General features: G+C 36.2%; 1 protein-coding gene across 8 annotated transcripts in view; it reads left to right on the top strand.

The window, feature by feature from the left end:
• RNF111 (ring finger protein 111) overlaps nucleotides 1–21,319 on the top strand; it is a 126,695-nt gene that overhangs the window by 74,086 nt on the left and 31,290 nt on the right. For all 8 annotated transcript variants that reach the window (XM_078448658.2, XM_078448661.2, XM_078448660.2 and 5 more), the window contains exons 2-4: nucleotides 298–1,196; nucleotides 16,614–16,740; nucleotides 20,195–20,358. In XM_078448658.2, the coding sequence (XP_078304784.1) occupies nucleotides 317–1,196; nucleotides 16,614–16,740; nucleotides 20,195–20,358 (1,171 nt within the window). In that variant the 5' untranslated portion in view covers nucleotides 298–316. The remainder of the gene's footprint in view (nucleotides 1–297; nucleotides 1,197–16,613; nucleotides 16,741–20,194; nucleotides 20,359–21,319) is intronic.

The following is a 21,319-nucleotide window of genomic DNA, read 5'->3' as shown; positions in this document are numbered from 1 at the left end:
ATGTTACTGAAGGTAGTAAGATACATAGTAAGTTTTTAGTTAATAGAAGTTTTCAAGTAGGCTTATGTTCTATAATCTTTACTATATTTCTAAAAATTGAGTATGTGGAAGAGGTATCAGAGAAATATGCCTTAAAAGAACAGTAAAATGACTTATTATAGCCATTTTATATCCTGATATATCAGGGAAGGACAGTTCTGCCTTATTATAGGGATGTTCTCAGTAGAATCTGAAACTCTTCAGTTAGTATAATAAAACACATTAACCATCTTTTTAATCTCTAATTGTGTCTTCTAGGCCTCCCTTAAAGTTTCCCATGTCTCAATGGACTCCTGAATATAACAAGCTCTATACCTTAAAAGTGGATATGAAGAGTGAGATTCCTTCTGATGCGCCAAAGACACAGGAGAGTCTGAAAGGGATCCTCTTGCATCCACAGCCCATTGGGGCAGCCAAAAGTTTTCCTGCAGGAGTTGAGATGATTAACAGTAAAGTGGGGAATGAATTCTCTCATTTGTGTGATGATTCTCAAAAACAAGAGAAGGACATGAATGGTAACCAACAAGAGCAAGAAAAAAGTGTTGTTGTGAGGAAAAAACGCAAAAGCCAGCAGGCTGGCCCTTCTTACATGCAAAATTGTGTTAAAGAGAACCAGGGAATATTAGGATTGAGGCAACACCTAGAAACACCAAGCGATGAAGATAATGATTCCTCTTTTAGTGATTGTCTTTCTTCTCCTTCATCTAGTCTGCATTTTGGAGATTCTGACACTGTGACTTCAGATGAGGATAAAGAAGTCTCTGTAAGACATTCCCAGGCAATGTTGAGTGCTAAAAGTAGAACTCATAGTGCACGGTCCCAAAAGTGGCCTCGGACAGAGACAGAATCTGTTTCAGGATTGTTAATGAAAAGACCCTGTTTTCATAGCAGTTCATTAAGGAGACTTCCATGCAGAAAGAGATTTGTGAAAAATAATTCCTCACAGAGGACACAGAAACAAAAAGAGAGGATATTAATGCAGAGGAAAAAACGAGAAGTATTAGCCCGAAGAAAATACGCGTTGCTCCCCAGTTCTAGTAGTTCCAGTGAGAATGACCTCAGCAGCGAATCCTCTTCCAGCTCATCAACTGAAGGAGAAGAAGATTTGTTTGTTTCTACCAGTGAAAACCACCAAAACAATCCAACTGTTCCCTCAGGTAAAAATGTTTAAGTTGAGCAAAACCTGCTATTGCATTGTGTTTGTGCTTAAGTTTTTTCTACATTTTAGTGGATTTCATTGCTGTGAGAAGGAATCGGAGGCTCGATTAACTTTTATTTTTAAGCCATATAAATAAATTACTGACTGTAGTATTAAACCATGACTCTAAGATCCAGATTTTTTTCAGATAGCTCTGTGATAGATTTCTTTCACATTCAACCACAGTAGTAACACTAAAAAAGTAATTAATATTATTTTTCCTTTAAGCACTCTGTTCTTATTGTTTACTAGTTATCTTGTCTTGATCTTTATAATTGAGAAATAATTTCAAGTATTTGAGAGGTGTTTTTATTCCAATACTAGAACACAAACTTTTAGTCCTGACAGTGCTCAGTAGAGCATGTGATTAATCAGTTAAAATTGAATAACTGATAGAGGACTAGCTTGAGTGCAGTCTCCCCTCCTCACAGTAAATATTATATTTAACTAGCATAAGATTATGTACAGTCTCTGAAGTACAAGTATGTTCCATATATACCGTTTTTACGCTTTGTTGTAATTTAAAGGAAGTTGATGAAGTAAACGTTGAATAAAGTCCAAATTGAGGGAAAAGATTAATTTCATGTGAAAGAATGGGGGAGGAGGAGAGCTTTTTAAAGGGCTAAGATCATGGTTTGTAATAGTGACACAAAGGTTTCCCAGTCTTTGCCTGATGTCCTGCTTGTCAAGGGTAGAGTCTGCTAATAATCTACTGTGCTGATATGCCATTTTTCCCTGTTTCTTTTCTCCTTCTGTAACAGGTTAAGTACAGAAGTACTTACCTTCCAAGATTCCCATTTCTATTTGTCTATCTGTGCCAGAACCCTGAAACCAGTAACTTGGATCTTTAGTCTAAGCGATGTCCAGTTTATTTTTTTTTAACCTACCCAAGTATTTAAGTCTTTTTTTAAAAAGTTAATTTATTTGTTTTGAGAAAGAGAGCACACATGAGGGAGGGGCAGAGAGAGACGGGGAGAGAGAAGAATCTCAAGTAGGTTCTGTGCTGTTAGCGCAGAGCCCAATGCAGGGCTCAGACTCACAAACTGTGAGATGATGACCTGAGCAGAAAACAACAGTTGGATGCTTAACCTGCTGAGTCCCTCAAGAGCTCCTCCAAGTATTTGTTTTAAAGAGTTCATTGAGATCATCTACAGCTGGGAGGAGGTTACAGCAACCATTCTCTGAGGTCTTTTGAGAAAGAGGGAGGCGAGAATAGGAGTTGTCTTGCTTAATTGCCATATTTTACATTTTGCCACATATTTGCCATTTTTCTCAGGTGGTTAGAATGTGAAGACTTGTTTGGGGAAGAGGGAGCAGCAGAGCCCAATTTCTGCTTGAAATTAGTGAGGCAGAAGGGTTGGTGCTGTGAGGCAGAAGTTCCAAGGAGCTGGAATTTGTAGGAAGCATGAAGATAGAGTTGATGTAGGTCAATATCAGTGTTGTTTCTAGGAAGTAAGGAGTTCATATACTCTCAACTATTCAAGATAAATGCAAACTCTAGAATTCATTTTTAAATCTTATTTAATACTTTCTGTAGCATGTGGTTTTTACTGTCTTTGGAAGAGTTGCATTATTTCAACATAATATTTTCATACATTTAAGAGGAATGTTTGTCTCTGGAAACACAAAGCCAAACGTTGAAACAAAATTCTTTTATTTTTTTTTTTCCTGGTTTTTAGACCAGTGTTTTGTTTTGAACTAATTTATTTGTTTTTAAAATAATGGTTTAATAATAACATTCTCATAGTGTGGAATTTTAAAAATACCAAGAATGTTTAAAATAAAAAACAAAAGTTTACCACTTCTTCTTAGGTCCCAGTTTTATTACCCAGAAGTATTCAGTTAGCAGTTTCTTCTCTTACACAGAAAATGTGGAATCATATATAAGGGTAAATAAATACAAGTTTTTAAAATATTAGTGTGTATGGTTATCTCATTTTTAAAAAATGGTTGCATAGTATTTCCTTTCTTTGGATATTTCATAATTTATTTAGCCAGGTTATGTTGGTGAATATTTGCTGAATTGAACAGCCTTGTATGTACAGTTTTGCATACCTATGCAAGCATATCTTGAGGAATAATTTCTAAAAGTATATAGGAAGTTAACATGCATTTAAAAATTTGCTAGTTATTATCATCAGAATGCCCTCCAAGGAGTTTTCATCAAGTTCCTTTACCTTCCAACAGTAGATGATCATGATGATAGTAAAAATACCTACTAGCCCTTTTTGGGTATTTACTCCATGCTGGTAATGTTCTGAGTGTCTATATGTATTTCTCATTTCACCCTCCCAGCATTCTTACGAGGTGTCTTCTGTTATTATCACCCTCATATTACAGATAAAGCCTTTGTAAAGCCACTTTAGAATGATTTATATTCAGAATTAACTGAAATATTGATGGGACATAGTTCTATTTTCAAGAAATTTCAGCTCTCAAAAACTGACTTGGATTCTTAAGAGAAGGGTTTTTCTTCTAGATTTATTTTTAGGGCTGGCTTTCTGACTCCAGTTCTGGTACGGTTTTGTGTGTTGGGAATTAGGAGAGGGTTGGAATATCTCAAATTTTAATTAGATTTATCTACTATAATAATATGATTTGTATGGATGGGTATTAGTTACTCTGGAGGTGCTAGGACAAAATTTTCACCCACTATCCATCAACACTTACTGGCTACTGCTACAGTGAGCTGATGGAAAGAATGTTTGATGTCTTATTTTGTTGTATCGTCAAACTCTCTAAGATGTAACAGTTGTATATACTTAACTGGTTTTACCAAGTCATCTAAGAATGAGTTGTCAGTACCTTATATTGTATAACAAGCATTAGTTCCGATGTTGTAATCAGTAGATTTCTGGGAAAACCCTATTTACCTCATCCTCATTAATTGTTTTTTAAATTTATTATGGCTCTCTTTTTAAGCAAAGGAAGCCAAAATGATATGTGACTTAGGTTGTTAGACTTTGAGTTATTCCCAGTTGCCAGTTAGTTGAGAATTTATACATCCAGTTTTGTACCTGATAATATTTGCCAAGAGCTTCAGATACTTGAAAATAACCTAATAGAAGCTAAATTTGAGAGTAGATGTTAAATTTTAGTGACATATTTCTGTGATCTGTTCAGTGAACCTTATCTGAACTGCTGCTTAAATTTTTATATAGTCCTTGTATTAGCACTGGAAAATGCACATTTATTTCCCAGTTGTTGCTGTTTAATCTAATGACTGTATTTTTATTCACAGCTTAAAATATGTGTGTGTGTGTCTGTACACACACACACACACACACACACACACACACACGTATATATCCAATAGATACATACTCATATTTTCCAGTTGCATGCCATACTGTATTGCCTTAAGTGTTTTAAGTTTACTTTTAGGGGCACCTGGGTGGGCTTGTGCATTCATGCCTTGCATTGGGCTCCACAGCCTGGAGCCTACTTTAAAAAAAAAAGTTTACTTTTAAACTTTAAAAGATAACATTTAAGATAAATTTGAGGGGCGCCTGGTTGGCTCTGTCACTTAAGCGTCCGACTTCGGCTCAGGTCATGATCTTGCAGTCCGTGAGTTCAAGCCCCGCATTGGGCTCTGTGCTGACAGCTCGGAGCCTGGAGCCTGTTTTGGATTCTGTGTTTCCCTCTCTCTCCGACCCTCCCCCGTTCATGCTCTGTCTCTCTCTGTCTCAAAAATAAATATAAACATTAAAAAAAAAAAGATAAACTTGAAGATAACCTTTGGAATTATAAAGTCCTAATAACTAGGAGTTATATTTGTGAAAATTTCTTTTCCTCCTTTTCCAGATAGCATTGATAGAGGTGGGTTTTTTTGTTGTTGTTGTGTGTTATTTTTATATGGAAATTTTCACACATAAAAACAGTTATACGTACATAATCTAGCTTCAGTTTTCAACATTCTGCCATTCTTCATCTCTCACCCCTCAATTTTTTTTTTCCCCTGGAGAATTTCAGAACAATTTCTAGATACCCTACCATTTAAGTTATTTTATATATTGCATATTTCCTGCCAACTGGTATTTAGATCTAAAAGCTTGATTTAATTTAACTTCAGGAACACTTCCTTGGTTGTGCTGTGTATTTCCTATTGTATCACTTGTTAAAATTGATTAGAGGGTTCTGATGGTGTCATTCTGATCCTTCCACTCTAAAGTTCCCCATCAACATTTCATGTAGTATTAGCAACAGCTTTGATGATCTTGCCCAGATCCGTTCTTTCATTTAGGGGTTTCAAAATGTTGACTTTCTAAATCTGTCATTCTGCTTACATTTGTTAATGAAGGTTCTTCTACAAAGAATTCTTCAACTAACTGGTTATTCTGAAATGAGGTCCATATGAGAAAGGCAAGATGGATGCTTGATTTTACCACTTTTCAGAATGAATTGGTGCTCTAGCAGTATCCAAAGAGGAGTTTTCATTTTCAGGTATCATTATGAACTCATGGGTTTTAGCATAGTTGATGTATAGCAATCTTTTTATTCTGTTTGATGTTCAAATAGTTTCACCTTTGGCCAGTGGGAGCATCTTCAAGTTGGGTTTATGTCCTTTTGATACCACCCCAGTGGTCTTTGACAAGATGGTCTCTGATAAAACAGGATGGTCCAGATCCATAGTTTACATTTCCTGCCTCAAACCTGGAAACAACTATTTTTTAAAAACTACTCCTCATTTCCTTTCATTGCTGAGTTATAGTTAGAGGCTATAGACTGGGAATTAAGGTGTTTGTTGTTCTACTGAGTTATTACTGCATTTCAGCATTTTTCTTTTAATGTTTATTTACTTTGAGAGAGCGCTAGTGAGGAGGGTAGGTGCAGAGAGATGGAGAGAGAGAGAATCCCAAGCAGGCTCTGCACTGCTAGCGGAGAGCCGAGCATGGAGCTTAAACCCACAAACTGTGAAATCGTGACCTGACCCGAAACCCAACAGCCAGACGGCCAACCAACTGAACTACCCAGGGTTCCCACTTTTCAGCATTTTTAATGGACAAAGTTAGGAATATAAAGATTTTAGAAATCGATAAATCATTAATTTTTATATGACTATTTCCATTGAAAGTTTAGGGTTAGGGATTTTTATGTAAACTTCTGTTTTATATTTGGATCTCTTTACTCTTACATTGAAAACTGTGATTCTTAATAAATTAACAATCGCTTTTTGGCTTTATCCTATACGTACTATAAATACACATAAATGAACATTCATAAATGAATAAAAATGAAAATATTTACAATTTACAATATTACAGTTATTACTAACAGCAATGCTAATAAAGATTTTTTTGGGTTCCTTTTTGCTGTTGGTCAGTCTTCTTTGGTTATGCCATTGATTTAATATGCATTTAGGTTCATTCGTTTCAGAGTTTTTCTTTCTTTAAGGTATTTGTTAAAAGCTTTAATTTTGCTTTTTAATTATGTAAAACATTTACCTGGTTACAAAGTAAAAATTTTTTGTAATTAAAAAAAAAAAATTACTTATTTTGAGAGAGACAGATAGTGTGAGTGTGGAAGGGGCAGAGAGAGAGAGAGAGAATCTCAAGCCTGATGTGGGGCTCGAATTCATGAAACTGTGAGATCATGACCTGAACTGAAATCAGGAGTTGGATGCTTAACTGACTGAGCTACCAGGCGCCCCAAAGTCAAACCTTTTAAACAAGATTGTATTCACTGAGCTCTAGTTTCCCACCTCTGCCCTCTCTTCCTATCTTTCTCTTTCTCACAGATAAGCGTTTTCATTACTTTTTAATTTTGTTATTCCATCTTTTTTCCTGTACAATAATATAAATAAATATGTGTATTATTCTCTCTCCTCTTACCAAAAATATGTTTGTTGATTTTTTAGTTAACAATATGTAAAATTGTTACAATATAGAGAGATTATAGAGGAATTAAATCTATATTTCATTCCTTTATTCATTGCTTTTCGTTTTATTTTTTTTTTACAGCTTTATAGTATTCCATTGTATAGTTATACCTAAGGATGTTCAGCCAATTTGTTGGTGAATAGTTTACAGTCTTTTGCTGTTATAAACAGCACTGCAATGAATAACTTTTGGTATATGTTATTTAATGTTTTTTGCCATTGTATCTTTGGAATAGAATTCTAGGAGGGGATTGTTGGGCCAAAGATAAATGCATGTATTATTTTTAAAATAATAGCTAAATTTCTTTCTGTGTTTTTGATGCCCACCATCAGTATTTGAGAGTGCCTGTTTGTCCAAAGCCTTTCTATCAGAATTTATTGTCAGATTTTAGATTTTTGTGTCCGTGTGATAGGTAAGAAATAGTATGACAGTATATTTTTAATTTTTTAAATAAGTAATGTTGCATATCTTTTCATATCTTTAAAGGTAATTTTATTTTTTGTGAGCAATCTGTTCGTATCTTTTGCCTGTTTTTCTATCAGGATATTGGTCTTCATTCTTCCGCTCATTTTTAGTGCTTTATATATTTTATAATGGGATACAGAAACTATATAATCACACATTTCCCCCAAATTGGTCATTAGTCCTTTGACTTTGTTAGTGCTTTTTTTACCATACCAGATTTTTTTTTTTTTTTGGCCAGTCAAATTTATTGACCTTTATCTTTACTATTTCTGGGTTTTGAATCATAATTAGGAAAGTTTTTCCCACTGCAAGTCAATGAGAGAAATAACCCATTTTTCCCCCTGCTCTTCCCCTCTCTATTTACTTTTTATTTTACATTTAAAGCACAGATCTATTTGATGTTTATCCTCATGTACAGTATGAAGAATAGATCCGTTTTTTTTTTTTAATGTGGCTGTCCAGTTGTCCCAAATCACTAAAAGGTTTCTTTCTCCTGTTGACTTGAGATACCATCTTTGTTATATGTTATATTTCCATAGACATTTGGACCTATTTATGGAGTTTTCTTTATGTTCCATTGGTCTCCATATACTTGAAGCACACTGTTTTAATTATAGACACTTAGGTTTTCTTGGTTATCTTTGCCTGTTAATTCTTCCAAGTGAACTTACCTTTTTTTAATTTTTAATTAAAAAATTTTTTTTTGTAATGTGTACTTATTTTGGGGGAGAGAGAGTACGAGTGGGGGAGGGACAGAGAGAGAAGGAGACAGAATCCAAAGCAGGCTTCAGGCTCCAGGCTTCAAGCTGTCAGCCCAGAGCCTGACACAGGGCTCGAACTCAAAAACCATGAGATCATAACCTGAGCCGAAGTAGGACACTCAACCGGCTAGACCACCCAGGGGCCGCCCCCCCAAATGAATCAGAATGTTTATCTGAGGATAGTGGTAGTGGGGAGACATATAAAGGTATTGTTATTGGGATTTTATTTGTTGGCTAAATTAGAGTGAACTGACATATTTAGTATTTTGTGTATTCCTTTTCAAGATTATGGCATTTCTTTTCATTTGTTGAAGTCTAGTTCTGTATCTGGCAGGGAATATCTTATAGCCTTTTTTAAATTTTATTTTTTTAAGAAAACAGCTTTATGGGGACACCTGGGTAGCTCAGTCAGTTAAGTGTCTGACTCTTGATTTTGGCTCATGTCATGATCTCATGGTTTGTGGGTTTGAGCCCCGCATTGGGCTCTGCACTAACAGTATGGAGTCTGTTGGGGATTGTCTCTCTCCCTCTCTTTCTGCCCTTCCCCCACTCTCATGCTCACGTGCTCACTCTCTCTCAAAATAAAACTGAAAAAACAAAAACAAAGCAGCTTTATTGAGGTATAATTTACCTACCATAAAATTCATCCATTTTAGGTATGTGATTCAATGATTTTCAGTAAATTTAGTGTTGTGCAACCATCACTACAGTGTGGTTTTACAACATTTCCATTAATTCCAAAAGATCCCGCCTGCTCGTTTGCAGTTAATCCCTGTCCACCCTTCAGACCTACACAACCTAATCTGTTGCTGTCTCTAAGACTTGCCTTTTCTGGACATTTCCTATAAATAAAATATAATATGTGATCTTTTGTGTCTGGCTTTTTTCCCTAAGTGTAATGTTTTTGTGGTTCATCCATGTTGTAGCAGCTATCAGTGATTACTGTCTGTTTACTATTTAGTTTTTTTTTGTATTATTCCATTAGATGGGTGTACCACATTTTGTTTACCCATTTGTCAGATGATTGACATTGAATTGTTTCTGGTATTTGGCTATTGTGAGTAATGCTATTGTGAACTTTTGGATACAAATCTTCCTGGATATGTATGTTATCATTTCTGTTAGCTAGATATCTTTGTGGATATGTATGTTTTCATTTCTATTGGCTAGATAACCAACAGAAAAATCCCAAAGAGGAGTCAAAGTTAGAGCAACAACTTCTGTAAGTTTGTTACTGCAAAAGACAGCAGTAGTAGCAAAAGCAGCTAGTAACAGGAAGATGCTTTTAATAGTAATTAGCACCAACATGTTGAGTACTTACGGCACTGTAATGTAGTTTATATACAGAGTATGAGTTTTAGGGACACCTGGGTGGCTCAGTCAGTTAAGCATCTGACTTTGGCTCAAGTCATGCTTTCACAATTTGTAGGTTCAAGCTAATAGCAGAGCCTGGAGTTTCCTTGGGATTCTGTGTCTCCCTCTCTCTGCCCTTCCCTTGCTTGTGCTCCTTCTCTCTTAAAAATAAATAAATAAACATTAAAAAAAAAAGTATGAGTTTTAGAATTGAAATTAGGTTTGAATTCTGAGTGTTGCTTACTATTTCACAAGTCATTTAAACTTTCTAAGTTTCAGTTTCTTGATAGAACTAGACATACACAATATTGTGTATGCCACAAAGTATGTGCCCACAAATTGGAAGCTATTCTTTTTTTCTTTAAAATGTATTTATTTATATTGAGAGAGAATATATGCACATGTGGGAGGGGCAGAGAGAGAGAGAGAGAGAGAGAGAGAGAGAGAAAATCCCAAGCAGGCTCCACACTGTTAGCACAGAGCCCAGTGCGGGGCTCGCACCCACAAACCACGAGATCATGACCTGAGCCGAATTCAAGAGTAGGATGCTTAACTGACTGAGCCACCCAGGCACCACCTGGAAGCTATTCTTATTATGCCAGACTTAAGACAGAGGAACCAGGGTAACCAATGGTTATACTGGCTGACATTTCTTATAGATGTTGCCAAGACAATCTGTGATCTCTTGTCAGGGAATAGGAATGGTCACTGAGTTAATGAAGAACTCTGTCAGTGAAGCCATTATTTTTGTAACCATTATTACAGTACCCAACATTCTTTCCAGGCAACAGCCTGTTATTTTTCTCATGATGGTTTTCTTTTCTTCCCCTCATGATGTTTTAAAAGGTACAAACAACATAAGTAATTTTAAAAGAAATAGTTAAAATCGCCTATAGTCTTACCACTCTAATGTCTTAGCTGTACTCAAGTTTCTTGTCCTTTAATATTTCTAAATGTAAGAGTCAGTGTGAAAATAAAAATGGTCCAATAAGAAATGACCAGGTTTTCTTTTAAGCAATATTGAAGTTTAACTTCATACTTTTAGGTTCCTATTTCCTTTAAATTTGGTTTCAAATAATTGTCATTCTAGAAAAAAACACTGGGTTATAGATGCCAAAATCTTGCTTATTGAGATTATTATTTAGTTATATGTATTATGTTCAAGTTATGCTTGTAAAGTTCCTTTTTAGAAAAATATTTAAGCAAGAGAATAAGACTATCAGTTACTTATCTAGCCTTTAGTTACAGAATCTGTGTTCATAGAAAATTATATAAATTGAATTTTAATGCATTAACAAAGCTATCTTTGTGTCACTTATCACTGGAACTTCAAAATGTTACATTTATGTTAGGTTTTGCCTAATTGCATATAAGGTATTTATAATCTTTGGTTGTTTTTTTTTTTTTATAGGTTTTTAAGTTAGTTTCATGTGTGCAATACATGGAGAGAAACCAGTAATAAAGCTTATATGCAGGTGTAGCTTTTTTCCCTATAGAATGGTAATGTCCAGTTGGTGGGTTAAAATAAGGGAAGTATTAAGAATCTATGATGTTTTATTAATATATATAATGCTTTTAGTTTTTTTTTTTATAAATTTTTTTTTTCAACGTTTATTTATTTTTGGGACAGAGAGAGACAGAGCATGAACGGGGGAGGGGCAGAGAGAGAGGGAGGCACAGAATCCAAAGCAGGCTCCAGGCTCTGAGCCATCAGCCCAGAGCCGGATGCGGGGCTCGAACTCACGGACCGCGAGATCGTGACCTGGCTGAAGTCGGACGCCCAACCGACTGCGCCACCCAGGCGCCCCGATGCTTTTAGTTTTAAATATAAAATTCTCTTTGTACTCCTGCCTTAAGCCACGTCATGTGGTTGATTATGAAGGAGGAATTGGAAAAGTAATTTTTAAATTGAATATAGGATATTATTTTAAATAGCCACTCAAGTGCTATTTTTTTTTCTTTCCCTATAAGATAGACATAGGCTATTAAAAAATACATTCTACCTCAATATGTCTAGGTGTATAATCTTTGGAACTTAGAAACTACTTCTGAAGTAACTTTCTCCAAATCAGATCATTGTTCATTGACTGATTTGCTGGTGCCTGCTCTCTTCTCCTCTTTGAAGTATCAGAGAGTACATTGTAGATCTTTGTCATGGGCTTGTACCTCTTCTAGATACTGGCCAGTTTTTGAAATAGTGCATATGTTTGATAATGTACAGCTGTATTAGAGGTGAAATTCAACGTTTCCAAGGAATGGCACCTTGGGTGAAAGAATAGATTGCATAAACCCCACAATGAAAGAAAGTTGAACATTTGTTGTCTTTGTGTTGATAAGCAAGAGTTCGCTAAAAGTTGGGTAAAAATAAATGTACAGTATCAATGGTATACCTACATACTAGGAGAAAAGAACAATAAAGGGAACTGGGGTGCCTGGGTGTCACAGTCAGTTAAGCATCTGACTCTTGATTTCGACTCAGGTCACTATCTCATAGTTTGTGAATTTGAGCCTGGACTCAGGGGTTCTGTGCTGACAGTGTGGAGCCTGCTTGGGATTTTCTCTCACTCTCTCTCTCTCTCTCTCCCTCCCTCCCTCCCTCCCTCCCTCCCTCCCTCCCTCCCTCCACCCCTTCCCCTTTCCCTCCATCCCTCTTTCTCACTCCCTTTCTCTCTGTCCCCCTCTCTCCCTCTCCCTCCCCCTCCGCTTCTCCTTCTCCCTTTCCCTCCCTCCTCCTCTCTCTCTCTGCCCCTCCCCAGCTCCTGCGTGCTCGTTTGCCCGCACGCGCTCTCTCTCTCTCTCTTTCTCTCTCTCTCAAGATTAAATAAATTTAAAGAAAAAGAATAAAGAGAGCTCATTTACAAGAGAAACAAAGTCTCTAAGAATAATCTTTTTCAAATTTTCTTTAATGTTTGTTTATTTTTGAGAGACAGAGCACAAGGTGGGAAGGGGCAGAGAGAGAGAGGGAGACACAGAATCTGAAGGAGGCTCCAGGCTCTGAGCTGTCAGCACAGAACCCAACACGGGGCTCGAACTCACAAGTTGTGAGATCATGACCTGAGCTGAAATTGGATGCTTAACCGACTGAGCCACCCAGGTACCTCGAGAATTAAAGACTTTAAAAAAAAATTTTTTTTCAACGTTTATTCCTTTTTTTTTTTTTTTTTTTTTTAATTTTTTTTAACGTTTATTTATTTTTGAGACAGAGAGAGACAGAGCATGAACGGGGGAGGGGCAGAGAGAGAGGGAGACACAGAATTGGAAGCAGGCTCCAGGCTCTGAGCCATCAGCCCAGAGCCCGACACGGGGCTCGAACTCACGGACGGCGAGATCGTGACCTGAGCCGAAGTCGGCCTTTCAACCGACTGAGCCACCCAGGCGCCCCCGTTTATTCCTTTTTTTGAGAGACAGAGGCAGAGCATGAGTTGGGGAGGGGCAGAGAGAGAAGGAGACACAATCTGAAGTAGGCTCCAGGCTCTGAGCTGTCCGCACCGAGCCTGATGTGGGGCTTGAACCCACGAACTGTGAGATCATGACCTGAGCTGAAGTCCAGCGCTTAACCAACTGAGCCACCCAGGCGCCCCGAGAATTAAAGACTTTTATGCTTCAAAAGATACTGGGGAAAAAATGAAGTCATGCTACCATCTGGGAGAAAATACTTACAAATAATGTATCTGTAAAAGACTTGTATTACAAATATATAAAGAACTCTTACAACTCAACAATAAGACCAAGGTCCAAGTTAAACATGGACAAAAGAGCTGAACAGACACTTCATTAAAGTGACTAATAATAAGCACTTGAATAAAATGCTCAACATCAGAAATGAAAATTAATGAGATACCACTATACATCCACTAGAGTAGCTATAATAAAAGGCAATAATAATGATTGGTGAGAATGTGGAGAAACTGGAGCCCTCGATTTCCTGGTGGGAATGATTTGTCAGTTCCTTAAAAATTTACACATAAATTTATCATAGTACCCAGAAATTACATTTGAAAGTATTTACCCAAGAGAAATGAAAGTATATATGCAAAAACTTAACAGATTCATGTTTATACCAACTTTATTTGTAATAGCCAAAAGTGAGAAAAATCCAGAGTCCATCAACAACAATATGGATAAACAAATTGTGGTATATTCACATGATAGGACACCACTCAACCATAAAAGGAAATGAACTATTGATACACACAACTACATGAATAAATATAAAAATAATACACTGAATGAAAAAAGCCAGACACAAAAGTATATGTAATGTATATAGAACTCTTGAAAATACAAACCAAACCATAATGACAAAATGCAGGTCAGTTGTGGGAGTGTATGCATGGACATGGAGGGATGATGATTTGACTGTAACAGGGCATACAGGATCTTCCTAGGGTATTGGAAATGTTCTAAAATTGGATTGAGGTGATGGTTATGCTCTGTAAATTTACTGACATCAGTGAAGTATACACTTAAAATGGGTGAAATTTTTAGCTCTCAGTCTTCTTATGGGGAAATTCTTTTCAAAAACATGACATGTAAACTCTTGGCGAGCTTGATGTAGATAGGTAATAGTAATGAAGAGAGACAAAAGTTTTTAAAAAGATTAAAAAAAAAAAGACCGTGCCACATTTATGAAAAATACAGCAAGGGAAGAAATGGAACGGGACGTGTGTGTGTGTGTGTGTGTGTGTGTGTGTGTGTGTTTAACCATCTTAACCATTAAAAACTTTTTTTTTTTTTTAATTTTAGAGAGAGAGCACGCAAGTAGGGGAGAGGGGGGCAGAGGGAAAGAGAGAATCTTAAGCAGACTCCATGCTTAGTGTGGAGCCCAATATGGGGCTCAATCCCACAACCCTATGATCATGACCTGAGCCAAAATCAAGAGTTGAATGCTCAACTGACTGAGCCACCCAGGCGCCCCTCCTTCTTAACCATTTTTAAGTGTACATTTAAGTAGTAGTAAGTATATCCACATTGTTGTGAAACATAATCTCCAGAACTTTTCCTCTTGCAGTCTGAAACTCTATACTCCTTAACTCCCTTTTCCCCTCTCCCTTAAGCCCTGGTAACCACCACTTTACTTTATTAATTTGTCTGCTTTAGTTCCACACATAAGTAGAATTAATACAGTATTTAAAAATTTTTTTGTAACTGGGTTATTTCACTTAGCATAGTGTCCTGAAGATTTGTTCTTGTTGTAGCATGTGATAGTTTGTTCCTTTTAAAGGCTGAATAATACTCCATTGTATGCATATACAGTATTTTGTTTATCCATTCACACATTGATGGACGTTTAGGTTGTTTTCACCTTTTGGCTGTGAGCTTGGGTGTGCAAGTATCTCCTTGAGACAAAATGTGACTTTTATTTTTATCCTTTTTTTTATTCACATATTTTTAAATATTTTGTTTTTTTAATTTTATTTTAGAGAACGAGAGAGAGAGAGAGAGAGAGAGAGGTAGCGAGGGAGAGGGACAGAGGGAGAGAGAGAATCTTAAGCAGGCTCCATGCTCAGTGCAGAGCCCAGTGCGGGGCTTGATCCCACAATCCTAGGATCATGACCTGAGCCGAAATCAAGAATAGGATGCTCAACCAACTGAACCACCCAGGCAGCCCAAAATGTGAATTTTAAAGTATGAAAGTCATATCTTAGAAGCTGTTTAAAAAAAAAACAAAACAAAAAAAAACAGCATTACCCTGACATAAGAATCTTTGTCAAAGGGGATCAATAGATGGCATTAAAATATAACCTAAAACACGTAAGAAGATTTAAGGTAGGTATCAAAATTTAATAGAGGAAAATGAATTTTTCAGTAAATGGTTGGGGATAGCTAATTACCCATGGAGAGTGAGTGCCAGATTCTATTTATAATCTTATCTAATACCATAAACAAAAATTAGTTCTAGATGAAGTCAATAATTAAGGAAACACATTGAACAAAATATAGATGTATCTGTCCTCTAAATAAGGATGCACTTTACAAACTTAGAGCAATTTAGAAAAGAACTACAAAAGAAACGACAGATTTCATAATTTAAAACCAAAGAGTTGGGGTGCCTAGTGGCTCAGTCAGTTAAGTGGCCAACTCTTGATTTCAGCTCAGGTCATGATCTCCTGGTTCGTGAGTTCAAGCCCCTGCACCAGGCTCTGTACTCACAGCATGGAGTCTGCTTTGGATCTTGTGTCTCCCTCTTTCTGCCTCTCCCCTGTGCTCTCTCTCAAAAATAAATAAACGTTAGAAAAAAAATTTTTTAAGTAAGTTAAAAAAAAAAAGCTGCTTTGTATTTCTTAAAAGAATACCATATCTCATAAATAAAATCTATCTTGGGTAAAATTAACAGCAAATATACTATCTTTATTTTAGATATTAAAGAGTTATTCTAGAATGTGAATATCTTATATAAGATCTTAATACCTTTAGATATTACAGGATTAATATTTCTATATAAGATCATGCAAATTAATATGGAAACCACTGGGGTGCCTGGGTGGCTCAGTCGGTTAAGCATCCGACTTCGGCTCAGGTCATGATCTCACAGTTCGTGGGTTCGAGCCCCGCATCGGGCTCTGTGTTGATAGCTCAGAGCCTGGAGCCTGCTTCGGATTCTGTGTCGCCCTCTCTCTCTGCCCCTCCCCAGCTCACAGTCTGTCGTCTCTCCCTCTCTCAAAAATAAATAAACATTAAAAAAAAATTAAAATATATGGAAACCACTAAAAGTTGTAAAGAACAAATCATAAAAGGAAATAAACATGAAGATGCACAGATTAAGAGAGTAAGTACTGTTTTCACTATGTATGTTTAGCTCTGGTCTTTAAAAAAATTTTCTTTTGACAGGTAGGATTTTTACTTTTATAATGAATTTCATAGCCTTCAAAGTAAAAGTTTTTGTTAGTTTAAAACATTTTTCCTTTTTGTTTCCAGGAAGTATTGATGAAGATGTTGTGGTGATTGAAGCTTCCTCCACTCCCCAGGTCACTGCCAATGAAGAAATTAATGTTACCTCAACTGACAGTGAGGTGGAGATTGTAACAGTTGGAGAAAGCTATCGGTATGATTTTAATTCCTGTTTGCAGATGTGAAGTTTTAAATGTAAATATTTAAACATTTGTGCTGCAGATACTTGGATTCTTTTACCCTTTTTTTTTTTTTTTTTTGAGACCTCATTTGAGCATAACCAGATTAGTGGTCTTCAAACCAGGTTTCATTAGACTCACCTGGGAAGATAATAAAGTAAAATTGTTCCCTGGATCATATCCCGGACCAACAGAAAAGCACTGCAAATGTACAATGGGAGTTAAGAGTTAATGCTGCAGATAAACAGTAGTTTTACTTAGTGCTTTACAAAATTTAGTTTGTTTTATGATTCAGAGTTCATGAGCTTCTTTGAGTTTTAGATGTGAATAAAACATAAGTATTAGGAATGGTACTAAAAGTAAAAGTAGTGAAAAATATTAAGGAGTATTGATATTTATGTATTCATTTTTGTTCTAATCTATTTCAGGATTTCATTGATAGCAGTGAAATTTGTGCTATTAGGGCAATGTAGTATAAAACATATTTTTGTAATTTTTTTGGTCCTTCACTCAGTAATTTTATCTAAACCCTGAACTAAAAAATGAATGAAAATGAATGAAAAAATGAATGAAAAAGGAATGACAATTCCTTGATAAATAACTGGAAATAATATTGCCCTTTTGTGAATTACTTTGACCAAAAAAAAAAAGAAAAAAAAGAAAAGAAAAAGGAAAAAAGAAACCATAACACTATTCATTTTGTGCTTTAGATGATTACAGATATTGATACAAAAGGCAATCAAGTGTTCCTTTATTCCATTTGATATGCCAAACTAATCTATGGATGAACCTTGATTTTTGTGTTGGGATGAATTTAGAAATGCATTTGCTCTTTGTGTTTTAATTTGTGTTATTAATTTTTTGTTTATTTTGGAAGCATGTTACAAACATACTTAGAATGTGCTTCTCCATTTGTACTTTTCCATTGGTGTGCCGCTTCTAATGGCATGGAAGAGAGCACTCTATAATGTATCTGTTTCAGTTTTAAATGATTTTCCTAGACTCAAGAAAATTAGTACTCCATGGTAGGTGCCACAGTTAACCCTGTGACTGTACGTAGTGCTTGATACAATACTACTCAGTTTTTATGAGCTACAAGGATTGCTGAAATGAAGGACCTATCTTTGTGGAACTGGAGATCTTTCTTGTCATGGAGGTGCTTAATGTTTAAGCAGATGCATTTACCATAGTAATGGACCACGATCTTGAAAAAGACACACAGTGCTCATGACCCATATTTATTTTCCTTACTGTTAAACGGGATATTAACTTTGTCACTGTTTAGCTGGCTTTCAGTCTTTCCTCTCTGAGAATGCATCCAGGGCCTCCTGGTTGGCTCAGTCAGTAGAATATGAGACTCTTGATCTCAGGGTTGTGGATTCAGGCTCCATGTTGGGTGTAGAGTTTGCTTAAAAACAAGATCTTTAAAAAGAGAGAGAGAAAGAATGCATCTGTGTTTCAGATTCTTTAATTTTAGGATTTGACAGTTGTCACTAATCACAGGGACCACTAAGGCCTCTGTGAAAACTATTCCTTATACATCAGGTTTTTAGTATAATATTTGAAGGTTTCATGAACTGCAAAGTGGACCTGGAACTTTAATGTGTTCATTAAGAGCCTCCCAGAAATAATAGACTATTTAGTCTCATTACAGTCTCTTGGTTTCTCAAGAATTTTAAGTTGTGATCTCTCTTTTCATCCAAAACCATTTCATCCTGAGACATTTGTTTACTATCATGCCTTGATCTCCACAATTCTTGCTGGAATGCAGCGTCTTTTTTTGCTGTGTCTCCAGAATTCACCTTTATACTCCTGGTTACTTGAGAATTTCATTTTACAATTAGAGCTTTTTTCTAAATTCTTAGGGTCTACAATTCATTTTCAGCCCCGGTTCTTTTCTGAGTGGTCAAGCCTACATCCCTGATGACTATATATTAACGGATCTGGTTCACCCTTTCCATACAAGCTGACAATAAGCTTCTTTTTTTTTCTTAAAGATAATTTTTTTTTTTTTTAATAATCTCTATACCCAACGTGGGACTTGAACTCACAACCCCAATATCAAGAGTTTCATATTCTTCCAAATGAGCCAGCTAGGTGCCCCTGACAATAATCTTTAAGCAGTTTTACATTCAGTTTGGGCAAGAGGAAAAAAATCAACTCATAAGCCCCACCTTTTTAAAACACTTATTTTTCTCCTGAATCTTGAATAATATCCCTCTGAACCCTCAGTTCAGACTGTTATACTGAATCCTTGAGTTTTTTTTTAATACTTAGAGATAATTTAGTGGAATACAACACGATGCACTTAATAAAAGATGATATCAGTGTTAGGTGTTGAGGGTTTGTGGTTACATGCTTTAAAAGCATAAAGTGGGGGTTCCTGGGTGGCTTAGTCGGTTAAGCATCCAACTTTGGCTCAGGTCATGATCTCACAGTTTGTGGGTTCGAGCCCCGTGTTGGGCTCTGTGCTGACACCTCAGAGCCTGGAGCCTGCTTCAGATTCTGTCTCCCTCTCTTTCTCTGCCCCTCCCCTGCTTGTGCTCTGTCTCTCTCTCTCTCAAAAACAAACAAAGCATAAAGTGGCTCAAACAAGTGATGTTTCTTATGACTACCAAACTAGTAAACTAGCTGTAACTATCCTTACCTGTCCTAATCCCAGAAAATCTCTGGTGCCTTGAATCTTTAAAAAAAATTTTTTTCAAATGTTTATTTACTTTTGAGACAGAGACAGAGCATGAGTGGGACAGAGGCAGGCAGAGAGGGAGACACAGAATCTGAAGTAGGTTCTAATCTCTGAGCTGTCAGCACAAGGCCCGACATGGGTCTTGAACCCACAAACCGTGAGAACATGACCTGAGCTGAAGTTGGATACTTCACCAGCTAAGCCACCCAGGTGCCCCACCTTGAATCTTTCTTAGGACAATACCGGAAACTTATCTTGGTTTAGGACTCTCAAAGCCATGTTTTGCAAATTCAGTCTGGATTCAACATACAAGATTGTGTGGGTGTTATTTAATGTTTAACATATTGATGTTTTTGTTACTTTACCTGTGGTGAATAATTTCAGGTATTAAATAAAATGTAAATACTGGATTACAACCCGGTGAATATTCAAAATAACCATTGAAAAGAGAAACAGAATCCTGTATTTTATACCAGTGATTGGTCTCACATATCATTTCACATATTCTCAGGTCAGTTGGTTGGTGAACATTTGTTGAACATTTCATTCAGCAAATGTTTTATTGAATGCCAGGCATTGTGCTAGTCATAATTTTTAATTCTGTTACCATTATTTCCTTGGAGAAGAAACTTTATAACTTGAACTTCACAACATGTTTTGTAAGAAAGGCTTATGATTTCTTAAGAACTAAAATTCTTGTTCATTTTTTTATGTTTACTAATTTAATATTGATGTCATTTAAGGTCTCGTTCAACTCTTGGACACTCCAGATCTCATTGGAGCCAAGGTTCAAATTCTCATACAAGTCGGCCACAGGAGCCACGGAACCGCAGTAGGATCTCTACTGTTATTCAACCCTTGAGGCAAAATGCAGCAGAAGTTGTGGACCTTACTGTTGATGAAGATGGTAAGTTGGATTAGTAACAGTGTAGAATTAGGAAGAGAACTGATAAAATCAGATACCTTTGAAGCTCCTAAAATGAAACTCCTGCCACTTCCTGTTAATATTATTAAACTACTGGAAAGTTTTTGGATATTCTAATCTTATTTTTCACTTGATATAAATACCTCAGTTTATAAATTGTGCCTAAAATTCTTTCATTGTTGTTGCTCAGTAGTTATTTTCTTAGGAAAAAACTATTTTTTACAGGTGGTAGTTTGAGCTACCTTCAGACTTACCTATTACTTTAATTTATAATATTATTGTCATGCTTTAACTTTGCTATGAAAAATAGAAGTGACAGGGATGCCTGGGTGGCTCAGTCGGTTAAGTGTCCAACTTTGGCTCAGGTCATGATCTCGCGATTCATGGGTTCAAGCCCCACGTCAGGCTCTGTGCTTATAGCTCAGTGCCTAGAACTTGCTTCAGATTCTGTGTCTCTCTCTCTGCCCATCCCCTGCTTGCATGCTCTTTCTCTCTCAAAAATAAATAAACATTAAAAAAAGAAAAATACAAATGACACTTTTTAAATACAACAGAAAAGCAACATAATTTGAATTTACGTGGTTAATACTGGTTATTTGAAATGTCAGAATTGCTTTAAAAATTATGTTATCCTCTAATATTACCAGTACCTTTGTGCTTCTTGGCTGTGGTGTTTTCTTTCGGCTTACAACTGCATCCAAGTAACTAAGAAAAGAAAGCTAGAATTGGAAAACAGGTGAAGGAAAGTGGTAGCATGTATGAATATATGAATATTTAGGTGTAGATTTTCCCACTTAAGTCAAAATTACCCACAGATAGTAGTTAGTTACATCTTAGAAGGAAATGGTCAGTCATAATTTCCTTAAAAGAAGATGATAAGCCTTATATGAATTTGTTAGCTTTAAATTGGAGGAAGGATACATAAGATAGGTAGGAAGAAAGG

This window comes from Panthera onca, chromosome B3 (assembly GCF_046562875.1).
Source record: "Panthera onca isolate mPanOnc1 chromosome B3, mPanOnc1 haplotype 2, whole genome shotgun sequence".
Taxonomy (NCBI): Eukaryota; Metazoa; Chordata; class Mammalia; order Carnivora; family Felidae; genus Panthera; species Panthera onca.
Note: the sequence above shows the minus strand (reverse complement) of the source record. Positions and strands in the feature narration are given on the sequence as shown.